This window comes from Piliocolobus tephrosceles, chromosome 13 (assembly GCF_002776525.5).
Source record: "Piliocolobus tephrosceles isolate RC106 chromosome 13, ASM277652v3, whole genome shotgun sequence".
NCBI lineage: Eukaryota > Metazoa > Chordata > Mammalia > Primates > Cercopithecidae > Piliocolobus > Piliocolobus tephrosceles.
The window spans coordinates 97,938,908-97,963,617 of record NC_045446.1 but is presented as its reverse complement, the minus strand read 5'-3'; the positions used below and the strand labels follow the sequence as shown (position 1 = coordinate 97,963,617).

General features: G+C 36.9%; 1 protein-coding gene across 3 annotated transcripts in view; it reads right to left on the bottom strand.

The window, feature by feature from the left end:
* ATM (ATM serine/threonine kinase) overlaps positions 1 to 24,710 on the bottom strand; it is a 132,800-nt gene that overhangs the window by 94,501 nt on the left and 13,589 nt on the right. For all 3 annotated transcript variants that reach the window (XM_023208184.1, XM_023208186.3, XM_023208185.1), the window contains exons 6-17: positions 17,469 to 17,634; positions 16,564 to 16,802; positions 14,460 to 14,623; positions 12,474 to 12,643; positions 11,861 to 12,232; positions 10,919 to 11,113; positions 10,038 to 10,133; positions 8,804 to 9,029; positions 6,509 to 6,634; positions 4,780 to 4,905; positions 3,322 to 3,411; positions 1,044 to 1,215 (exon numbers count right to left, since the gene is read on the bottom strand). In XM_023208184.1, coding sequence (XP_023063952.1) covers positions 1,044 to 1,215; positions 3,322 to 3,411; positions 4,780 to 4,905; positions 6,509 to 6,634; positions 8,804 to 9,029; positions 10,038 to 10,133; positions 10,919 to 11,113; positions 11,861 to 12,232; positions 12,474 to 12,643; positions 14,460 to 14,623; positions 16,564 to 16,802; positions 17,469 to 17,634 — 2,142 coding nt within the window. The remainder of the gene's footprint in view (positions 1 to 1,043; positions 1,216 to 3,321; positions 3,412 to 4,779; positions 4,906 to 6,508; positions 6,635 to 8,803; positions 9,030 to 10,037; positions 10,134 to 10,918; positions 11,114 to 11,860; positions 12,233 to 12,473; positions 12,644 to 14,459; positions 14,624 to 16,563; positions 16,803 to 17,468; positions 17,635 to 24,710) is intronic.

Here is a 24,710-nt window from a genome sequence, read left to right as displayed (position 1 = left end):
AGTCACATATATTCATATTAACTTAAATTTCCTCCTCTTCACAAAAAAAATATATGAAAAGCAAAATTATAGTGAAATTAATTATATACTAAAAGCTTCAAAAGTCTTTTTGAAAAATTATCTAGCATTCTTTTGTCAAGAAATAATTTAAAATATGGGGGAAAAAACCCTTCAGATAAACGATCACTGCAATAATGTTTATTATAGGAAAATAGAAAAAAATTTAAATTTCTAATAATAAAAAATGTCAAGTAAATTATGGTACTTATATAAGATTGAAAAATGGTGAAGCCATTAAAAAGAATGACTATCAAAAAAAGCAACTACATGGAAAAATACTTATAATTAAACAGGCATTCATAACATATGTGAATGTTGATGTTGATTACAATTTTGAAAGTTTCTACAGAGAAATAATAGAAAAAGGTTAACAGCAATGGGATTACGGATATGTTCTCATTTCCTGCTATTTGCCCAAATAACCTATCATATGGTTTTATTTTTTATTTTTTTTTTGAGACGGAGTCTCGCTCTGTCGCCCAGGCTGGAATGCAGTTGCACAATCTCGGCTCACTGCAACCTCCACCTTTCCAGGTTCATGCCATTCTCCTTCCTCAGTCTCCCGAGTAGCTGGGACTACAGGCACCTGCCACCAGGCCCGGCTAATTTTTGTGTTTTTAGTAGAAACAGGGTTTCACCATGTTAGCTAGGATGGTCTTGATCTCCTGACCTCCTGATCCGCCTGCCTCAGCCTCCCAAAGTGCTGAGATTACACGCGTGAGCCCCTGGCCTGCTTTTATTTCTTTAATAGTTATCTTAAGTTCCTTTTATGAAGAATAAAATAAGAAACTAATAAAATATGAAACTAATAAATTCAAGTAAAAATCAGAAAAAAATATAAAGTATATAGGAAAGCAACAATCCTAAAAGGCTATACTAAGGGAAAATGAAATAAGCATAAAATTGATATCAATGAGGCCTCTTATACTGCCAAATCAATATAAATAGGCAAAAGAAATACCAAGTAGTAAACAGGTATTTACCTATGGTACTTTGGCTCTCTCCAGGTTCATTTGCATCACTAACACTACTATCAGGGTAATCGTTAAATAGATTCATGGATGACTGCTCCTCCACCTCCATTAGATTTCCAGTAGTATCCTGTTCCATTGATTCTACTTCTCCACGGTCAAATGGCTTTTTGATTAAGGATGCCTTCAAGGAAGAGAAACAAAGATGTTCAAGATGGCTTCTTGCAGGAGCATGTTGTAGTTAAAATTTACCTAATCAGGCCAGGCACAGAGGCTCACGCCTGTAATCCCAGCAATTTGGGAGGCCGAGGCAGGCAGATCACCTGAGGTCAGGAGTTTGAAATCAGCCTAGCCAACATGGTGAAACCTTGTCTCTATTCAAACTACAAAAATTAGCTGGGTGTGGTGGTGGACACCTGTAATCCCAGCTACTCAGGAAGCTGAGGCAGGAGAATCACTTGAACTCGGGAGGCAGAGGTTGCAGTGAGCCGAGATCATGCCACTGCACTCTAGCCTGGGTTTGACAAAGCAAGACTCTGTCTCAAAAAAAAAAAAAAAAATTTACCTCATCAAACAATTCAAGGTTCATGTGTAAATATGAACACTACAGTGCTTTTTCTACTAAATGTAAATGTCCAACAATAGTAAAATGGATATATAACCTGCAATATGTCTACATAACAAAATAATATGCAAACTTTAAAAATTATTTCTTATACTAAGAAGTTCTGTAACACCCAGAGTGTTACCCAAAGAGGGGGTAGGAAAATGTCTAAATTGGTATGACTATTTTGGAGGACAATGACAATATCCATCAGAAAGTAAAATTTACATTCCTTTTGAACAAGCAAGTCTACTGCTAGAAATTATCCTATATCCATCGTATACACAAATACAAACAGACAAAATAAAAGTACAATAATCTGTACCACAGAAGTCGTTGTAACCCAAAAAACTAGAAACCACTTAAAATGTTAATTAAGAGCAGATAGTCTTTTTGGCCCAGTGCAGTGGCTCACACCAGTAATCCAAGCACTTTGGGAGGCCAAGGTGGGCGGATCATTTGAGGTCAGGAGTTCTAGACCCGCCTCGCCAACACAGTGAAATCTGGTCTGTACTAAAAATATAAAAATTAGCCAGCTGCAGTGGCACACATCTGTAATCCTAGCTTCTCAGGAGGCTGAAGCAGGAGACTCTCTTGAAGCTGGGAGGTGGAGGCTGCAGTGAGCCAAGACTGTGCCACTGAACTCCAGCCCGGGCAACAGAGCAAGACTTCATCTCAATAAAACAAAAATAAAAATAAATAAAAAAGAAAAAAGAAAGGAGCAGATAAGCTTTCATATACATATATACTATTCACTATTCCCACACAATAGAACACCATGCACTACTAAATAAATAAAGTGTAACAGCAGATAGCTTATAAGTACAGTGACATGGAAAATGATTAAGATGTGTCATAAAATGGAAATATTCAAGTTATAGAATATGTTTTCACTCAATAGATATTTCAGTATCTACTTTGTATGCTCGGCAGTGTTCCAGAAAAAAGAATGTATGTGGCATAAGCCCATTTGTATGGAAGAAAAATAAATACTACAATACTAATATGTTGCTTGCCTGGCAAGATTTTTGGTCACTTTTAAAGAACAAAGAATTATTTTAAATTTTGGTACAATGTTGCATAGAAACAGGTGTGAGCCTGGATGATTCCTTCCCAATTTTTTAGTGTATTATTTATTGAGAAACTAAAGGCAGGCACTGACTATGCTAGGTATTGATATTAAGAAGCAGTCAGGTGTATTTCCCCACAAGACAAGTAACTTTATTTAATTTCCACATTTTATTTTATTTAAAAAAAATTTTTGTTTTTGGAGACAGAGTTTCACTCTGTCGCCTAGGCTGGAGTGCAGTGGCATGATCTTGGCTCACTGCAATCTCTGCCTCCCAGGTTTAAGTGATTCTCCTGCCTCAGCCTCCTGAGTAGCTGGGACTACAGGTACATGTCAGCATGCCCGGCTAATTTTTTAGTATTTTTAGTAGAGACAGGGTTTCAACATGTTAGTCAGGATGGTCTCAATCTCCTGACCTTGTGATCCACCCACCTCGGCCTCCCAAAGTGCTGCGATTACAGGCGTGAGCCACCGCGCCCGGCCTTGATTTCCACATTTATAAAAATGTAAGATGCTATACGTTGTGAGATGCATCCTTATTTACAAAGATATTTCAACAAAAAAATTATGCCTATTAGAATCAAAATATGGTAAGAAAAAAAAGGAAGCATACTTACAAAACTTTTACAAATATCTGCAATGTCATTCATTAGCTTTGATGTTAACAATCGCAGGAAAAAGCCAGATGCAATCTTATTTGGACTCTTCTGCAATTAAGACAAACAAAGAACCAAGCAACAAAGAAATAAAAACAATTATTCTTGGCAGATAGTGTTTTCTCTATCTTGAATGAAATGTAGATAAATAGTTTACTATCAGGGCCAAGATATACACTGCTTCAAAAACACATCTTTTCTTAGAGTAATAATAACTATACTGTGCATCTTTCATTGTGCTTTAACAACATTAAAGTAACAGCTATTGACCCTAAACATAAGTAAGCTATAATTATAGGTTAGAGTTTATTCTTCTACTTTTCTCCTTCCCCACTTACACCAAAAGGGAGGAAAAACACGTTACAAAACCAAGAAATACGTTGATAATATTGATATATGGCCATGTACCTAATACTAGGTTTCAAATATATTTCCAATTATTATCAATACTCTGGGGCCTGGCTTGGCTACCCCACAGGCTGCTGCAGATAAAAACAAAGATTACACACAGTAGCACTCTTTCTACCAAATGTTATGTAAGATGATCTGAGCAAAAGAAAGTAAAGTATGTGCTGGAGTTATTGTTGTGCTGCTCACTAGCCCTGCTATGCATACCACATAGTTTGGGTCAAAAAAATTTTTATTAACTGAATAAAAATATCCTAGGAATAAAAAAGTTATCTTTATGGTTGTATATAAAAGTTGTAAGACAATCTCAGAAAACTTCCTGAAATTATAAAATTAGTTTCATGAGAAACTCAGATTCCTATTGCTTCTTCGTCTGGATATTACCTTTATGTACCATTCAATTTAATTTTAAATCGGTTTGTGTAACTTACGAATGTGACCAGATATGGTAGCTCAAACCTGTAATCACAGCACTTTGAGACGCCATGGTGGAAGGATCACTTGAGCCCAGGGTTTGAGACTAGCTGGGGCAATGTGTAAAACCCATCAAAACAAAAAAATACAAAAATACAAAAATCAACCTGGCATGGTGGTATACACTTGTAGTCCCAGCTACTAAGGAGGCTGAGGTGGGAGGATCACTTGAGCTCAGGAAGTCAAAGCTGCTGGATCGCAGTGATGTGATCCCTCACTCTGGGTAAAAGAGCGAGCGACTATATCAAAAAAAAGAATAAAAATAAAAGTAAAAAATAAACTTATGAGTGGACACCAAAACAGTAACGCCAACCAGTAATCAATCCCTTGCATAGGCTACAATTTCAAGTAAAAAGAAAATTTTAGCTAGGTGGTACATGAATGTAGTCCCAATTACTTGGGAGGTTGAGGCAGGAGAATTGCTGGAAACCAGGAGGTCAAGGCTATAGTGAGTTGTGACAATCTCACTGCACTGCAGCCCGGGTGACAGAGAAAGATCCTATCTCACAAAACAAAACAAGAAGAATAAAATCTTACCTTGGTACAGTTACTCAAGCAACGTGTACATAGATGCATCATATTTCTCAAGGAACCAATTCTGAATTCCTCATTTGTCTTATTTTTAAACAGAGTGATACTTTCTCCTGCACATTGCATTAGAGACTATTACGAATAGAAGGAAAAATGCAAATTCCAGTTAAAATTATAGTTTAGTATTGCTTTTTAAAGTGTACTTTGATCTTGGACAAACTATAAAATAAAAAATAAAGTGCACTTAAGAGAAAAAATGAAATGTTCTTAGAAGTTCCACGTAGTTATACAGCATAAGCAAAAATCATTAACAATTTTTTTAAATGGCAAATCTTATACTCTGTTCCTGCATATCATACCAGTAACAGAGTACTACCAAGAGATAAGAATTTCATTCTTACAGCCAGTTGATTAACACCCTTAATCAAAGATTCTTCAATATAACTGATCAAAGGGAAAACTTTAAAAAAGACAAAAATCAATATTTTAATGAGATTAAATTTTAATGTGATATTACTTCATTTACTATTATTTATAGTTGGCTTACAGTAATTTCAAATTTTAAGAATACATAGGCTGGGCATGGTGGCTCATGACTGTAATCCCAGCATTTTGGGAGGCCAAGGCAGGCAGATCACGAAGTCAGGAGATCAAGACCATCCTGCCCAATATGGTGAAACCCCGTCTCAACTAAAAATACAAAATTAGCCGGGCATGGTGTGGGCACCTGTAATCCCAGCTACTTGGGAGGCTGAGGTAGGAGAATTGCTTGAACCAGGGAGTCAGAGGTTGCAGTGAGCTGAGATCATGCCACTACACTCCAGTCTGGCAGCAGAGCAAGGAACCAATTCTGTCTCAAGTTTCCTGACTTTTTAATGGTGATCATTAAAAAGTCAGGAAACAACAGATGCTGGAGAGGATGAGGAGAAACAGGAATGCTTTTACACTGTTGGTGGGAGTGTAAATTAGTTCAACCATTGTGGAAGACAGTGTGGCGATTCCTCAAGGATCTAGAACTAGAAATGCCATTTGACTCAGCAATCCCATTACTGGGTATATACCCAAAGGGATATAAATCGTTTTACTATAAAGACACATGCACACACATGTTTATAGAGGCACCGTTCACAATAGCAAAAACTTGGAAGCAACCCAAATGCCCATCAATGACAGACCGGATAAAGATAACGTGGCACATATACACCATGGAATACTATGCAGCCATAAAAAAGGATGAGTTCATGTCCTTTGCAGGGACATGGAGGAAGCTGGAAACCATCATTCTCAGCAAACCAACATAAGAACAGAAAAACAAACACCACATGTTCTCACTCATAAGTGGGAGCTGAACAATGAGAAAACACGGACACAGAGAGGGGAACATCACACACCAGGGCCTGTCAGGGGGTGGGGGACTAGGGGAGGGACAGCATTAGGAGAAATACCTAACGCAGATGACGGGTTGATAAGTGCAGCAAACCACCATGGCACTGTATACCTATGTAACAAACCTGCATGTTCTGTATCATGTACCCCAGGGCTTAAAGTATAGTAATAATTAAAAATTAAAACAATTAAAAAATACATAGTATAATTTCTTCTCATATTGCACAAATAAAAGAGAAAGGATTAACCTGCACAAAATTTAATGTCTTCCAAACAAATGTAATAATTTTCTCAGGAATACATTTCATTTAAATTGAATCTGAAACTTTATTAGTATAAATTCTCCTACCTTGGCTTTCTGGAATAATTCTGACTTATATGCTTCCTCTTCAGCTATTACACCCATATAACAGTAGCAGCCAAGGACACCCACCAAAAGACTTGAACACCGGACAAGCGTTTCTGAATTTGTAATCTTAAAGTAAACCACAAATAAAAATATATGTATTTCATAAATAATTTAGTATACTCTATCTTTTGCAAGAACAAATTCTACATACATATTAAAAAACAAAAGTTCAGTTAACTGACTTAAAGATGGCATATTCTGAATATCTCTAAAAACAGCTAGGAGATCACTGTAGAATTATAACCAGGATTCTCCAGAAAAATAGCCTAAGTATCTCCTAATGGCCAACCAGGTTCGGGTGGAGCGTGTACTGTACACGCAGGCCCTTAAATATTTGAGGTAGGGATGAAAGAAAAGAAAAAAAGCTTCACAGGCAAATAAATGACTATAAGTCTTAGATCACAAGTAGAAATTTAAGTCACATAAAGAGACAATAAAATGACATTTTAAGCTTCTGAAGAACAGGAACCTTGACTTATTCAGCTTTTTAGACTCCAAAGACTAGCATAAAACATTTTTTCTAGTAGATAAAGTTTAGACAGCTGGCCGGGCATGGTGGATCACACCTGTAACTCCAACACTTTGGGAGGCCGAGGTGGGTGGACCACCTGAGGTCAGGAGTTTGAGACCAACCTGGCTAACGTGGTGAAACCTTGTCTCTATCAAAAATACAAAAATTAGCCAGGTGTGATGGCAGGCACCTATAATCCCAGCTATTCAGGAAGCTGAGGCAGGAAAATTGCTTGAACCCAGGAGGTGAAGGTTGCAATGAGCCGAGATCACACCACTGCATTCCAGCCTGGGCAACACAGCAAGACTCCATCCCAAAAAAAAAAAAAAAGTTTAGACAATTTTATAGAACTACGTAAGAATCTGCTAAGTTACAAACAAGATGTTCAGATTTTTTTTTTTGCTCCTATAGGGTAGGAAATGGCATTTTAGAAGAAAATATACAAAACTAAATTACTTTGTAATGAAAGTGATTTACTATTGTGGTGCAGAAGAATGTCAGTAAAAGATCACAAAGAGGTACACTGTCCCTTCTCAGGTCCTCAGGTCATTTTCCCTGGTTACTGAATTCACTCCTTTCAACAGATTATAGGCTTTATTTCATTTAATCATTTACCATGTAATAAGGCACTGTGGAGGATACAAAGATTAATAAAAGTATGTATGCCCTTTTAAGAGTTTATGTTTAAGAGTTATAGTTCAAGAGATATTTGTATACAAACCATATGTAAATATCCATGGTATAAAGAAGATGTTGTCATTAAAAATGTGAAACATTAAGTACTACGAAATTAAAAGATGAAAAATTATTAGGCCAGGCACAGTGGCTCACGCCTGTAATCCTAGCACTTTGGGATGCTGAGGTGGGTCCACCACCTGTGGTCGGGAGTTCAAGACCAGCCTGGCCAACATGGCAAAACCCCATCTCTACTAAAAATACAAAAATTAGCTGGGCATGATAGCACGTGCCTGTCCCAGCTACTTGGAAGACTGAGGCAGGAGAATTGCTTGAGCTGGAAGACGGAGGTTGCAGTGAGCCAAGATCATGTCACTGCACTCCAGCCTGGGCAACAGAGCGAGGCTCCATCTCAAAAAGAAAAATTCTTAGAATCTTACCTTCTGAGATTCTAAGAAAGGCATTAGCAAGGATTTTCACATGTGGATGATCTGAATACACAGAAATAGGTAGAAAGACATTTCACATTTTCAAAAATGGAAGTTTTGGCAAGAGAATAGTATACATGAAGAGAACTCGTGATTTTATGAGGCTAAAGGAAATTCCTAGACAACGTCTAAAATAATTGCTAGTCCATTTATTGTATTTACTAATCACTTGTCTTCTCTTCAAATGCCACCAAAATCTATTAGATTTGTTTAAATTGTGTTCTTTTCTATTACTGTAACATCTCCCTCCTTTGTATTTAGAGGTTTTTTCCATCATATAATCCCCATGCTTAAACTCTTACTATTCCTCACTACCCTACACGAGGAATTCTTTTACGTCTATCATAATTTCCAGTACAGAGGAAGTACTCAAATTATCATTCTTGAGTTGTCCTTTAATGATGCTAAGTTGTCCCAATTTGTAGCCCTTTCCTGCCACTTTGCTTTTAAAATCAAGCCTCCCACCATCCTTGGTGTTTTTCCTGCCCCTATTTCTTCTTCCTAACAGTTTATCAAAGCTGAATCATATATAAACTTAGTTCTTTTTTTAAAAAATCTCACCTCAGATGAGTAATTATTTAGAAGCTGTTCTGACAATCCCAGAAGATAGTGATCCAGTGATTCCTTGAGATTCTGGTGGACAGAGAAGCCAATACTGGACTGGTGCTTGTCTATACCACATTCTCTCACAATGGTTAAAAAGTCCATCTTGTCAAAAGTTGTCTGAAGAAATAGTTCTTCTACTTCTGAGAATGAAAGTTCTTCTTTATCTTTTCGGTGGTGGTCACTTCAACAAAGTAAAATCTTTAATTTATAAACAAAGTACCTAATGCTTCGCCTATATGTATTCGCAATATATTACAAAGGGAAACATTAACCTAGTGTCTACATCATTCAAAGACTACTTATATAATTAATAGATTATTCTTTTAAATGCTTCTCTCCTTTGGACTTTGATACCTACTTGTATCAAATTTCATTATTCAGTAGCAAAATTTACCAATAGACAGAGAAAAAAATACAAGTTACAATTTCAAAGGCAAATTCAGAAAGTATTTTTAAAAATACCAGATATCAATGTTAAGCATAACATTCTCCGCAAACACAACTCTTTTTTCCCCAAGCAGAAGGAGTAACAAGCATAGATTTAAAAACCTTTAATATCTGGTATGGTTAAGCAGTTACACATCCTTTGAGTTAGAAAAGTAATGATCTTGCAACCAAGTTTCATTATTGTTGTTGGTATTTATTTGTTTTTCACTATTAATTTCTCCAAAAAGTAGGAATTTTTTTCATCTTTTGCCCTCTTGAGGGAGATAAGGAATCTTTGTGCCATTGAGTAGTTTTCAGTCACAGCAATACAATCTAAGTCTCTTGAGTCAATCAACTAAAATCAGGTTTGGATTTATTTTTGTTTTCAATTATCCTTAGTTTTTAAAGCTAACAAATAGTCAAATCATAGTTGTTGTACAGAAATGGGTAACATCTTTAAGAACTTATTTCATATAAATTATGTATTCTTAATTTCCTAGCAAAATCACTCAACTTTTCTCATTGGCACTTGCCACATATTATACTACACAGCATTAAAAAATTGTAACCTTGGTCTAATGTTATATAACACAGATTACAACCACTGAATAAAAATAGCCTCTTCCCTGGCTAAAAGTTGCAATTTGTTTTGGACCAATTTAGTTTACAATTATTAAGATGCAGCTACTACACAGCTAAAATTATCATCTTCGTAATTAAACTTATAGCTTAAAATGACAAAGAACATTATTAGATAACATACCATTCTGGCACACTTTGGAAAAAATTCATTGCAGCTTTACAGTTTTTCATAGTGAGACTCACAAGAATTTTCTCCAGTACAAGATGAGGAAAATTACTATAAAGAAAAACAAAAAGCTTCACTTAGAAGACCAAAAGCCACGTAAAGAATACCGTAAACTTTAACATCCACGTTTAGCTATAAATCTTGACTTCTAAAATTTGGATCCTAGATTAAAATTGTTTTCATCTATACTGAATTTCTTAATATCTAAAAGGACAATTTAAGGAGGACAACCATTGTTACTATCATTTCCAATACTGTTTAGAAACAGGATGTCTGATTAACAGTATTTCTGAAATAAATAAAAGGTTGTAAAATTAAAGCAAAAGTACTTTAATTGGATCCATTCAGAGGTCTGCTCTCCAATCATTTGGTTCCAATTACCATCTGTGCAAAGGTTAAGTGGACAAGTGACTCTATTCCTTTATCTTAGTGCTTACATCCTGTTTTGTCTTCCTCATTTCCTCACCTCATTCATAAAACATATTTTACCAAAAAGACACTCCCATTATGAGAAAGGATCCAGGATCTACATAACTGAGATATATGGACTCATTTATTTAAAAAATCAGAAAGGAACACATAAATGCTCAAAGAATTATATGTGCATTCTTCATGCACATCCCCCATATTCTCACAGTGAGACAACCCTTTATTTCAGAAGCAATCAGGCATAAAGATACAGATAGAATGTAAAAACAAACGTAATATTTAATAATTAAGGTTAGATCTGGGAGATTCTGCATTACTATTATAAAATAAAGCCATCTGGCATCAAGTAAGTGGAGAGAGCCTGACAAAACAAAAAAACCAGCAGCATGCTAATGAACTTAAATTACCTGTGAAGAATTGGAGGCACTTCTGTACTATTTTCTAAGTCACCCTCTAGCTGATAGAATAAGAGCCATTTCATTATTGATTCCTTTAAAGAAAAGCTTCTATTGACTTCACATATATTTTGCTCTATTCCCATTTTTACTGTTCCAGGAACTATACTGGTGGTCAGTGCCAAAGTCAAACAGCATACTGCAGGACTGTAACAAAACAAAGGACAATTGTGAAAAGCAAGCTCTTGGAGGGGCAAAGACTTTATCTATCAGGACAGTGCCGGGCACAAACATTTAGTTAAGTTGACTAAATGAACATAAAAATTGTTAAAAGTCTGATTACATTTGGGAAGATTCTTGATTAAAAAATAGTTCTTTTATTAACAGTGCATAGTATTACAATTTTAACAAGGCTATTGAATAAATAATGATAAATTGCACATAAAAGAAATTTAAACTCTTGGTAATTCTTTAAAGGAAGTCTTTTGGATACACATATACAATTAGAAGGAATAAAACCTGGTGTCTGATACATCAGTAGGATGACTACGGTTAACATTAATCTATTGTACATTTCAAAATAGCAAGAAGAGAATAATTTAAATGTTCCTAGCATGAAGAAAAGATATGTAGGGTGATGATATCCCATCACTCTACATGAGTGTGTCATATGAGTGTGTCAAATTATCACATGTACCTTGAAAATATATAACTCTATCATAGATCAATTAAAAATTTTTTAATTAAAAAAAAGAAATTCCTTAACATTAGGCTTTAATAATTTTTCGACATTTATGCATTTATTAAGCCTTCTTGGCCAAACAAGAAAAGCATCTGAAATAGAGTTTGACATCTTTAACTGAAGTAACAAACTATGAAAATGATCAGGGATATGTGAGTGTGTGTCTGTGTGTGTTTATATGTAAAGTCAGACATAATGCATGCTAAACTTACCATGAAGGTCTGCAGGCTGACCCAGTAAATAACTTCCAGAATTCTCTGTCAACCTCAACTAAACTACTCTGAATTATGGCTCCAAGTAAGCCAAAGTTTTCAGCTTGTATTTGCTCAGAACTTATACCACGAAAGGTAATACACCAAATTTTATTCCAGAGTTTTAATAAATCTGACTTTTGTGAGCTTTCTAGGTTTGACCTCTTGTCTTGACACAATGCAACTTCTGTAAGGCATCGTAACACATATGGTGTACGTTCCCCATGTCGCTGTTGGGGTAGAAGTTGAGATAGTATCATCAGTAATGGAGACAGCTCACAGTTAGGTAAACTTGCAGGATACTTTGATAATAATTGGGTTGCAATCTGTAGCCTAAAAAAAAAAAAAAAGGATAATTTGAAAACTATTCAATCACATTAACAAACTAAGAGGAAATATACAGACATGGTACTCATTTGTCATGGCAATCACATATCCCTTTGCTAGTAATAGGTTTGGGGGTAGACAAAAGACTTAGTTCTGGTTGAGATGAAAGGATTTCACTGAAAGTTTTCTGAAAAATAACATAAAAGAGAATAAAATGACACTGAATGAGAAAATGATAACATTTTACCAAGGCACAAGATCAAAATCATTCTGTGACTTCTGAAGGTGATCTTTTATTACTTCCCAGCCTAGTTCTATTTTCTTCCTTTTGCAAGGTACACTGTAATCACTAGATTCTCTTTGTGTAGTAGTATAAGATTGAGAAATCTCCAAGGATCTGGTATCTTCATTAAAAACCTGTAAAATAAAAATAAATCCACTTTTTTTTTTTTCTTTGAGACGGAGTTTCGCTGTTGTTGCCCAGGCTGGAGTGGAATGACATGATCTCGGATCACCACAACCTCTGCCTCCCAGATTCAAACAATTCTCCTGCCTCAGCCTCCTGAGTAGCTGGGATTACAGGCATGCATCACCATGCCCAGTTAACTTTTTATTTTTAGTAGAGATGGAGTTTCTCCATGTTTGTCAGACTGGTCTTGTACTCCCAACCTCAGATGATCCGCCCACCTCGGTCTCCTAAAGTGCTGGGATTACAGGCGTGAGCCACCGCGCCTGGCCAAATCCACTTTTTTCATTGCTATTGTCTTCTAATATTTCATTAGGGGAAAAAAAAAAACATCCTTTCTGAAATGAAGATACAGGGAACTCATAAAGCAAGAGTAATACATTACAGAAACATATAAATCTGATAACACAGTAAGAAACAAACATTTTGCATGACAGTAATGGCACTCGTAGAAAGCAGGTGTTACCAAGTAATGCATTAGTTTTATTTCCTGGGAACATTTACTAAAAGCACTAAGAAATCTAAAAGTAAAGCAAAAACCTTTACTTTCAAAGGGACTCAATTTTTTAAATTTAAGAAATTTTAAGCAATATTAAGAAAATATTTGACAGAGTGACATTACTACTCAGGATGTTAACCAAACCTCTGGGGAAAAGAGTTTTATTTAAGAAACATTAGGCCACCAGGTGAGGAATAGGTAAGTAAAATGGAGTATATCCATACAACTGAATATTATTCCATAATAAAAATGAAGCACTGATTCATGGTAAAACATGGATGAACTCTGAAAACATTATGCTAAGTGAAAGAAACCAGACACAAAAGACTCACATATTGTATGATTCCATTTAAACGAACTGTCCCAAACAGGAAAATCCACAAAAACCAAGACTGATTAGTGGCTGGTTGCCAGGATCTAGGAGATGCAGGGAATGGGGACTGAATGCTAGGAAGGGATGAGGTTTCTATTGGGATGATAAAAAAGTTCTGGGCTGGGCACGGTGGCTCACGCCTGTAATCCCAGCACTTTGGGAGACCGAGGCAGACGGATCACAAGGTCAGGAGTCCAGGAGACCAGACTGGCCAATATGGTGAAACCCTGTCTCTACTAAAAATACAAAAATTAGCTGGGCATGGTGGCAGGCACCTGTAGTCCCAGCTACTCGGGAGGCTGAGGCAGAAGAATCACTTGAACCCGGGAAAGGCAGTTTGCAGTGAGCCGAGACTGCACCACTGCACTCCAGCCTGGGTGACAGAGTGAGGCTCCATCTCAAAAAAAAAAAAAAAAAAAAAAAACTTTCTGGAATTAGTGATGATGGTTGTACAACATAGTAAAAATACTAAAAACTACTGAAATGTACAACTCAAAATCATGAATTTTATGTTACGTGAACTCTAGCTTAATTGCAAAAAAAAAAAAACAGACTGGGCTTGGGGGCTCATGCCTGTAATTCCAGCACTTTGTAAAACAGAGTCGAATCAAATCGAATCATTAGGGTTAGGGTCACCTTATTTCCTAGAGACAATTATTTAAGAATTAAAAAGTTCATTGTTAGTTTTCAGTAAGTCTATATCTGCAAATGCATTAACTTTTAAGTTACAAAGGTAATTCCAAATATTTCTGATATTTTGAAAGGAATAGTTGCATGTACAGAGTCATTTTATAGGCTTTTTGTAAGAACACAGGTTTTAAAAGCCCAAAGTGCCCAGTTTTTAAAAAAAAATTAACAGGAAATTTCTAAATGTGACATGACCTACTTACTGTACCTGGTGACAAATATCTGCCATCAATTCAATCAAATTTTCTTTGACGGCAATATTACGAAATCCTGAAGAATACTTTCCTCTACTTCCTATATGACTTATCTCATTCACTAGCAGATCATATAAGTTGTATAAAATACTTTTCCATTTTGTTGATTCATAAGCACCTGTAAACCAAAAAATTAAAATGTAATTTATTTATGTACTCTGCTTACACTGCTAGCTCCCACAAAATTATTCAGCTGTCAAGCCGCATCAACGTTAGAAGACTTCTGGTCCAACCTTCCATCCAGTACTAATGCCTCTTCTGACAAGACCCTTGACAAACTCTAATTCACAACTGTCCATTTTACATTTACGTAACTGTATCTCTTATAAATTTCTTCCATATTCTGACCTAAAATCTGCCTTTCTCCAATTTATTCTCCCACCTGAGGCAAACAGAATTAACATGTTCCGTCTTTGATATGAGGACCAAGTTCTCCATATGCCTTTTTCTGGCCTAAGAGAAAAATATTACCAGTTCCTTCAACTAGTGTACAAATGACATAGTATTCAGACTTCTCACCACTTCAGTCATATTTCCCAAGACATGTTCCAGTCAACTTAAAATGCTGACTGTACAAAATGTGGTGAACATGATAATCCAACTGTGGTCTGACTAGTATGTGGAACAAAAGGTCTATTATTTCCCACAAACAAGGTACTATAAAATCTATTAATGTAGTCTGAAACTACATTAGCTTTTCTGGTATCCTCATCATCCTGCCAATTTTAAATTCATCCTAAATACACAGTTAACTAAATCCCTAAACATATCATATCACCTCCTAATAAGCCTGATCTTCATCCTGGTGAGAGGAGGTGAGTAAAAGATGAAAAACTATGAAAAGTCACTATTCTTTCACTTATGGTAGTTTCATGGGCTACATATTATCTAGATATACTTATTAGAAGAGCCCATAAAACAAATACACAGCTACTTTTGATAAAAAGTGGCCACACGGCCAGGCGCAGTGGCTCATGCCTATAATCCCAGCACTTTGGGAGGCCGAGGCAGGTGAATGGCTTGAGGTCAGGAGCTCAAGACCAGCTTGGCCAACATGGTAAGACCCCATCTCTATTAAAATACAAAAGTTAGCCAGGCATGGTGGCGGGCACCTGTAATCCCAGCTAATCAAAAGGCTGAGGCTGGAGAATTGCTTGAACCCAGGAGGTGGAGGTTGCAGTGAGCTGACGTCACTGCACTTCAGCCTGGGCGACAGAGTGAGACTCTGTCTTTAAAAAAAAAAAAAAAAAAAAAAAAGAAGTGGCTACAAGACATTTCCTCCATTATAGCTGCTATTACTCAGTGTGGTATGCTGTCTTAAGAAAGTCACTATACTAGCCATGATGAGTTGGTCCAAAGGCTAGTACAAGCCCAAAGGCAATCACAGACAAAGCAAGAGGAAACTCTAGTTCTAGTCAATAAAGTTCCTAACTACAGAAAAGCACTATACCTTCTGGGCAATATTCTCTTGGTATAGGACATATATGAAGGAATTAAGGAGAACAAGTGATTCTCCTTAATAAGTGATACTCTACTAGGGCAAACAGGGCCCTAGAGTAACTATGAGGCTTAAGGAAGCAATTTCCCTGTTTTTGCCTCACATTCCTATTAAAGTAATACGTATGTATCTTCCTTACGAGCTGAATAATCTGACTGGTTTTAGTCCAATTTACGTATTTTATCTTCTAATAAAAGCAATAGGTAGATAAACAAGATCCTGCTTTCTTTAAATTTTTTTGCCCTATAGTCTGTGTCAGACCCCTCAGTACCTAAGTAATGATGCATAATTAGCTCCTAGAGGGAACAATGTCTCAGATTTGTTTGTATTTTCCATAATACCTAACATTGTATTGAACAAATAGAAAGGCATAAGAGAATCTGCCACCACTGCTTCAAATTCTAAAAACTCTATGAAAAACATCCTCATTGCAAATTAACATTATCAACCAGAGCAATCCAGAGGAAAGTCATAGTCTCCTAAAGAACACTAATTTTATACTTAAACCTCTACGTTTGAATGAAGAAGCCAATTCAAAACAGTAAACATTTCCTTTATACCTTTTTCTTGGGTTTTGGCTCCTTTTGGATGATGGATATAAATTTGCAGTTGAAATAATTCAATAATAACTTCTTTTAAAGAATCATTAAGTCTATGTTGAGTCCAAATATAAAGCAAAGTGGGAAGAATTTCATCTCCTAATTCACACACTCGAATTCGAAAGTTGACAGCCAAAGTCTTGAGGAAGATAGTAAGAGCTGCTAAGATATGATTTAGACCTGGAGAGCTCTTTTCTTGTCTGTGAGGAAACAAACAAACTCAACTGGGTGTAACAGGGGGAACAAACTACACAAATTGAAGACAGTTACGAAGTGGTATGCTGGAAGAAAAGAAAAAAAAACTCTAATTTTCAAACAATAGTCTTAATTTCAAAACCATTAAAAAAATAATAATAACAGCATTACTTCACACTAACAAAAAATTAGTTCTTATTTGGTGTTAAGAGACCACTTCTGTTAGCTCTCCCTGCTGCTAAAACATTATCTAAAAATAAACAAAACTGATTCATAACACCATTTATAAAATGTCTTACATTATAAATTGAGTACTGCCACACATATGTACAATAGTAATACTTCCAAAATATTTTCCTATTTTATTTTATTCTCAGTATATTACAACCATCCTCAAAAATGGGGGAAATGCAACGACTTAGAGGATATTTAACTTTCCTGGTCAACAGAACATCAGCAAGACACATCTCCCACGTGAAAACATCGTGCAGTGTTCTGCATATTGGATATTCAGAAAGTGTCAGACTTGGTTGTCTCTTCAGGAATCCACTAGTTGTTATAATGGATCAATGTTTTATTTAAAGGTAGAATTTTTAGTTATTGAGTCTAAAACATGGTCTTGCAAGAAGGTCAAAAGTATTTCAATACAAAAGAAAAAGGGATTAGATTACCTCGCACACTGAATAGCCTTGGAAAAAAAGTCCAAAAATTTGGAATTTAATCCATCAGTCTGAGAACAGCATCCTTTGGTAACAGCATGAATTATTCTAGCCACTAAAACTCTATGAACATCTTGTGAAGGTTTCAGATAAAGCCTGAAGTACACAGAGAACAATTCTTAAAAAAAAGAAAAAAAAATTATTAGTCATGATTTTTTAAAAATCGAAATGTATTAAATGTTACAACTTAAATATTCCATAATCCCATACAGAAAAATGATTTTAAAACAGCACTAATTTACTTTTAACATAGTAAAAGTACTCTATCAGTATTTAATTTTATCTTATATAAAATGCCTTTAAGACAGAAACAACTATAAACTGCTGTGAGGGCACCAGTTTAAGAGCCAGATCGCAGACACATTACTTCTCTAAGCCTCTGTTCCATCACCTAGGCCCAACAAAGCACTTACAGTACATACTCCACCGGTTTTTTTTTTTTTTCTTTTTTCTTCTTTTTGAGACAAAGTCTTGCTCTGTCGTCCATGCTGGAGTGCAATGGTGCAATCTTGGCTCACGGCAACCTCTGCCTCCTGGGTTCAAGTGATTCTCATGACTCAGCCTCCCAAGTAGCTGGGACCACAGGCACACAAAACCATGCCTGGCTGATTTTTGTATTGTTAGTAAAGATGGGGTTTCACCATGTTGGTCAGGCTACTCTCAAACTCCTGGCCTCAAGTAATCTACCCATCTTGGCCTCCCAAAGTGCTGGGATTATGGGCATGAGTCACTGGGCCTGGCCTCCGCAGTTTTTTAAAATAATAATACTGTTTGATTATTAATATGCACAAAATGTGTTGAGACCTATGAAGGGTATGAAATTTTACTCTGCTTGGTTTGTTTCTTATTTATTTGAGGTAGAGTCTTACTCTGTCACCCAAACTGGAGTGTGGTGGTAAGATCGCGGCTCACTGTGGCTTCAGTCTCCCCAGACTCAGGTCATCCTCCACCTTAGCCTCCCAAGTAGCTGGGTCTAGAGGTCCACACAACCACACCCAACTGATTTGTATTTTAGGTAGAGACAGGGTTTCACCATGTTGCCCAGGCTGGTCTTGAACTCCTGGGCTCAAGTGATCCACCTGCTTTGGCCTCCCAAAGTGCTAGGATTACACACATAAGCCACTGTGCCTGGCTGAGATTTTACCCTACTTGTTACCTAATAAATTAGCATGACAGTTTCCTGAGTGCTGGCAGGAGACCTGAGATTCCTGATAAGACAAAAAGGACAGTTATTTCTCCCAGCAACGATAGTAGCCAGACTGCCTTCATTTTTGCACCAGTTCCCCAGTACCAAAGGCAAGATGAAATGGGACACCTGACACTGTGACACAGTGGACTGAGTTATAACAGAGAAACTGCAAGCTTTTTATAATGAAGAGGCTATAGGTAAATCTGCCCTGTTTTAGAGGAAGCCATCATCTGATCTCAGATGATCCACCTGCCTCAGCCTCCGAAAGTGCTGAGATTACAGGTGTGAGCCACTGTGCCCAGCCCCCAAATAACATGATTACACAGTTATACTTGTGTATATTGGGACTTTAAATATAGACAATCATGTCATCTACAAAAGGGAAGTGTTATTTCTTCCTTTCCAATCTGTATGTCTTTTATTTTTCTTGTCTAACTACTCTGGCTAGAACCTCCAATATAATGTTGAAAAGGAGTGGTGAGAGTACATATCCTTATCTTGTTCCCAATTTGTCTTATGAAAGGCTTTAAATTATGGATTTAATTTCTTTAATTCAATCTATTCTAATAGTTATGGGACTAGTCAAATTATCTATTTTATATTGGATAACTTTTGATAATGTATGCTTTTGAGGAACTGACCCATTTAAATTAAGAGATGTTCATAGTGTTTCCTTATTATCCTTTTAATATCTATAGGATCTGCAATTAGATCTCATTTCATTTCTAATATCAGTAACTTTGGTCTTTTTTTGTTTTTTTTAAGAGACGGAAGTCTCACTATGCTTCCCAGGCTGGATTTGGACTCCTGGGCTTAAGTGATCCTCCCACCTCAGCCTATCAAGCCATAAAAAGACATGGAGGAGCTGAGAACGGTGGCTCACACCTGTAATCCCAACACTTTGTGAGGCTGAGTTCAAGTTGCTGGCCTGAGCAACATAATAAGACCTTATCTCTATTGAAAATGAAAAATTAGCAGGGTGTGATAGCTTGTGTCTGTGGTCCCAGCTACTTGGAAGGGGGTGGGAGGATCATTTGAGCTCAGGAGGTTGAAGCTGCAGTGAGCCATGATCGCACCACCACACTCCAGCCTGGGTGACAGAGTGAGGCCCTACCTCAAAAATAAAAAAGAAATAAAAAGAAAAAAGAAAGAAAAAGACATGAAGGAAACTTAAATGCATATTACTAAATGAAAGAAGGCAATCTGAAAAGGATTCATGGTAAGTGCCCTAGACAAGTGCACCATGTTTTATCCTTTATTTTTTTTTTTTTTTTTTTTTTTTTTTTTTTTTTTTTTTTTTTTTTTTGAGGCGGAGTCTCGCTCTGTCGCCCGGACTGGAGTGCAGTGGCCGGATCTCAGCTCACTGCAAGCTCTGCCTCCCGGGTTTATACCATTCTCCTGCCTCAGCCTCCGGAGTAGCTGGGACTACAGGCGCCCGCCACCTCGCCCGGCTAGTTTTTTGTATTTTTTTAGTAGAGACGGGGTTTCACCATGTTAGCCAGGATGGTCTCGATCTCCTGACCTCGTGATCCGCCCGTCTCAGCCTCCCAAAGTGCTGGGATTACAGGCTTGAGCCACCGCGCCCGGCTGTTTTATCCTTTATACCATACTTTTACTGTACCTTCTCTATGTTTATATATGTTTAGATACACAAATACTTGCCATTGTGTCACAACTGCCTGCAGTATTCAGTACAGTAACATGCTGCACAGGTTTGTAGCGCAGGAGCAGTAATACCATACAGCCTAGGTGTGTAGTGTTATACTATCTAAGTTTGTATAAATACACCCTATGATGTTCACACAAAAAAGAAATTGCCTAATGATGTATTTCTTGGAACACATCCACACTGGTAAGAGATGCATGACTATATATGCTGGAAAAGGCCAAACCATGAAGATAGCAAAAAGATCCGTGGTTCCCAGTTTGCAAGGAGGAAGAGATGAACAGGTGAAGCACAGAGGATTTTTCTGGCAGTGAAACTATTCTTTATGATACTATAGTAGTGAATAATTGTTACCATTCTCTCCCAGAGGAAAAAAAAATACGACCATCTCATTAGATACAGTAAAAGATCTTTTAAAATGTCAATACACTTGTCAAAATCCATAGCATATGTACCACCAAAAGTGAATCTTGGACTCTGGATAATAAGGATGTGTCCCAGCATAGGTCTACTGATGATAACAAATGTACTACTGGTGCAAGATGTTGACAGTAGGGCATGCTGTGTGTGTCCAGTGGACTTTCCATTCAGTTTTGCTGTAAACTTAAAATTCCTCTAAAAGATAAAAGTCTATTTTAAAAAATGGAAACCACTAGGTTTGAGAAACTGAATAATTGCCAGTGTAGCTTAAACACAGAAATTAGAAGCGCTTTAGTTAAGTTAGACAGGTAAGAAGGAGCACAATTACGCAGTGCTTTCAAGGCCTGGAAGGGGAATCCTCATTTTCTACTAGTTGTTCTAGGGAGACTGTAGAGAAACTGGAACCCTTGTGTGCTGCTGGTGAGAATGTAAAATGGTGTAGCTCCTGTGTAAAACAGGATGTTGGTTCCTTAAAAAATTAAATATAGAATTACCACATGATCTGGCAATTCTACTTCCAGGTAGATAATCAAAAGAACTGAAAGCAGGAAACTCAGGAGAAATTTGTATACTTATGTTCATGGTAGCATTATTCACAATAATCAGAAGGTAGAAACAACCCATGTCCACCAACTGATGAATGAACAAAATGTGGCATATACACACAACAGAATAGTGTTCAGTTTTTAAAAAGAGCGAAATTCTGACACAAGCTCTAACACTGATGAGCCTCAAAGACATTTTAGTAAGTGTAATAAGCAGGTTGCAAAAGGACAAATACTTGTAGGAGTCCTTTACTTCAGGCTGCTATAACAAAGTATCATAGATTAGGTGGCTTAGAAACCACAGAAATTTATTTATCTCAATTTTGGAGGCTGAAAGCAGATCCAGATGCCAGCATTGTGGGTTTCTGGTGAGGGCCCTCTTTGGGGCTGCAGACTACTGACTTTGAACTGTATCTTCACATGGCAGAAAGACAGCAAGTTAGCTCTCCGGCCTCTTTTTACAGGGGCATTAATCCCATCCATGAAGGCTCAACCTGCATGACCTAATTACCTCCTAAATCCCACACTTCCAAATACCATCCCTTTGGGAATTAGATTTCAACATAATTGGTGGGACATAAACATTCAATCCATAAAAATGAAGCACCCAAAATAGCCAAATTCATAGTGACAGAAAGTAGAATGGTAGCTGCCAGGGGCTAGGGGAGGGGAAATGGTAAATTATTGTTTACTGAGTATAGAAAAAAAAGTTCCGGAGATGGATGGTGGAGATGATTATACAACAATATGAATGCACCTAATACTACACAACTGTACACTTAAAAACAGTTAAAATTATATATATATTTTTTACCACAATAAAAAAATCTCATTGGACGTCCTAGCCAATGTAATAAGGCACAAAAACAAAATAAAAGCCACATGGCTCAGAAAGAAAGAAAAAAAAAATTACTGCTTACAGAAGACATGTTTGTCTACAAAGAAAATCCCAAAGAATATTCAAAGAAAGCTGCTAGATTTAATAAGTGTTTTTAGCAAGGTCCCAAAATATAAGGTCACTATACAAAACTCAGCTGTACTTCTGTATAATTTTTGTGCACTGAACAATTTGAAAATGAAAATGTTAAAAACAATGCAATTTACAAACTACTGCAGTATAAATCTAACAAAACATATACAAAATCTTTATGTTTATACTATTATAAATAAATGTCAATTTGCAGCTGGGCGTGGTGGTTCATGCCTATAATCCCAACACTTTGGGAGATCAACGGGGGGGATCACTTGAGCCCAGGAATTTGAGACCAGCCTAGGCAACACAGTGAGATCCTGTGTCTATTTTTTTTAATATATAAAATTAAAGAAAAAATTTGTCAATTTACAATAAGAAATCTATATGCTGACAATTATAAAACACTAATGAAAGAAATCAAAAAAGACATCAGTGGCGAGGTGCGGTGGCTCAAGTCTATAATCCCAGCACTTTGGGAGGCTGAGGCAGGCAGATCACCTGAGGTCAGGAATTTAAGACCAGCCTGGCCAACATGAGGAAACCCTGTCTCCACTAAAAATATAAAAATTAGCCCGGTGTGGTGGCACATGCCTGTAATCCCAGCTACTCAGGAGGCTGAGGCAGGAGACAGCTACTCAGGAGGCTGAGGCAGGAAAATCGCTTGAACCTAGGAGGTGGAGGTTGCAGTGAGATCATGCCACTGCACTCCAGCCTGTGCAACAGAGGGAGACTCTGTCTCAAAAAACAAACAAGCAAACAAAAAACCTAAGTAAATGGAGAGATATACACTGTTCATGGATTTGAAAACTCCACACTGTTAAGATTTCTATTCTTCCCAAATTGTTCAACAGATTCAATGCAATTAGTATCAAAATCACAGCAAGATCTTTTGTAGAAATCAGTAAGCTGATTCCAAAATTTATATGGAAATGCTGCCTCAGTCTTAGGCCATTCTTCTCATCTCACACTAAATTCTATATACAAATCTCATCCATAGTCATGGCTTCAATCACCACCTGTACCGAATATATATTTTGAGCACAGACTTCACTTCTCCCACAGAGTCCTCATCTAAGCAAGTTTTAGAAAAGGAAAACTAAGTAAAAAAATATTTTGACAAAAAGGCTAATTATAAGAAGTAACATCCAGGAAGAAGTGGCGAAGGTTAGCTTAAAAAAAGAAAAAAAAGAAGAAGTAAGAGTAGTTAGTTTAAAAATAAAAAGGGGGTTTCAGAGGACACACTAGATGACAGAATTTAGTAAGGAGACCAGGGGAAAGACTGCCTTTGTTTCAGTGACAGCCATGGTTACAAGTGATAATGTAAAATGCCCTAAATATGAACAGCCATACTGGGGAAAGATCTGGCTAAGTAACCTAGATACCACCAGCCTATTCCCCAAAGGCTGTCTCTAAGCTTGTTGAGGGCCCTGTACAGACACAGCCTATCTTGTGTTCAGAGTAACATAAAGGCTCCGAATGACTCATAAGAAATTAGTACAACAGCTGAGAAGGCGTTTATTCTCATGGGAACAGTAGAGTGTAATGTGGGAGTGAGGTTACTGATTAGGTAGTAGTTTTGTGGTTCACATGTATCTCATTTCGAAATAATAAAATGGCAATAAAGAATATGGACAAATGTCTTTTAGTTGGCAAAATTTAGCTTAAACACTTTTCCATGAAAAAAAAAAAAAGCTTCTAAACTTTTACAGTCCGTGTATTTGAAGACTTAGACATCTGACTTAAAATCATCTTGCTAATGTCAAATCCTACTTTTACTTATTCTCAAACCCAGAAATGCTCCATCTTTGAAATCAACAAACTGAAATATTTCAATTTCTGACTATAATTTCCTTCCTTCGTGGTCTCTCATTACCTCCCAGCTATAAACAGGTAACAACACAGATTCCTCCCTAGCACACACTCTACACATCTAGTGAGTCACTGGGTCCTGTACATTGTCTTCTAATGCATTCTATTCTAATATATTTGATTTCCATTACCTTAGAAGTAGCGTGCTAACTGCCTAATCCAATAGATACTTCTGTGTTTCAGAAGTATCTGAACACTTTCTACAACAACTTAAAATGTTGGCCACATCCGTTTAAACTCTCTTGCCTTCACTTTTTTTTTTTTTTTTTTAAATGGAAATAGGGTCTCACTCTGTCACCCAGGCCAGAGTGCAGTGTGATCACAGCTTACTGCAGCCTCAACCTCCAGGGCTCAAGTGATTTTCCTGCCTCAGCCTCCAGAGTAGCTGGGACTACAAGCATGAGCCATTACCCCCGCTATTTTTTGTAAAGACACTTTCACCATGTTGCCCAGACTGGTCTTGAACTCCTGAGCTCAAGCAAACAACCTGCCTTGGCCTCCCAACGTGCTAGGATTACAGGCGTGAGCCACC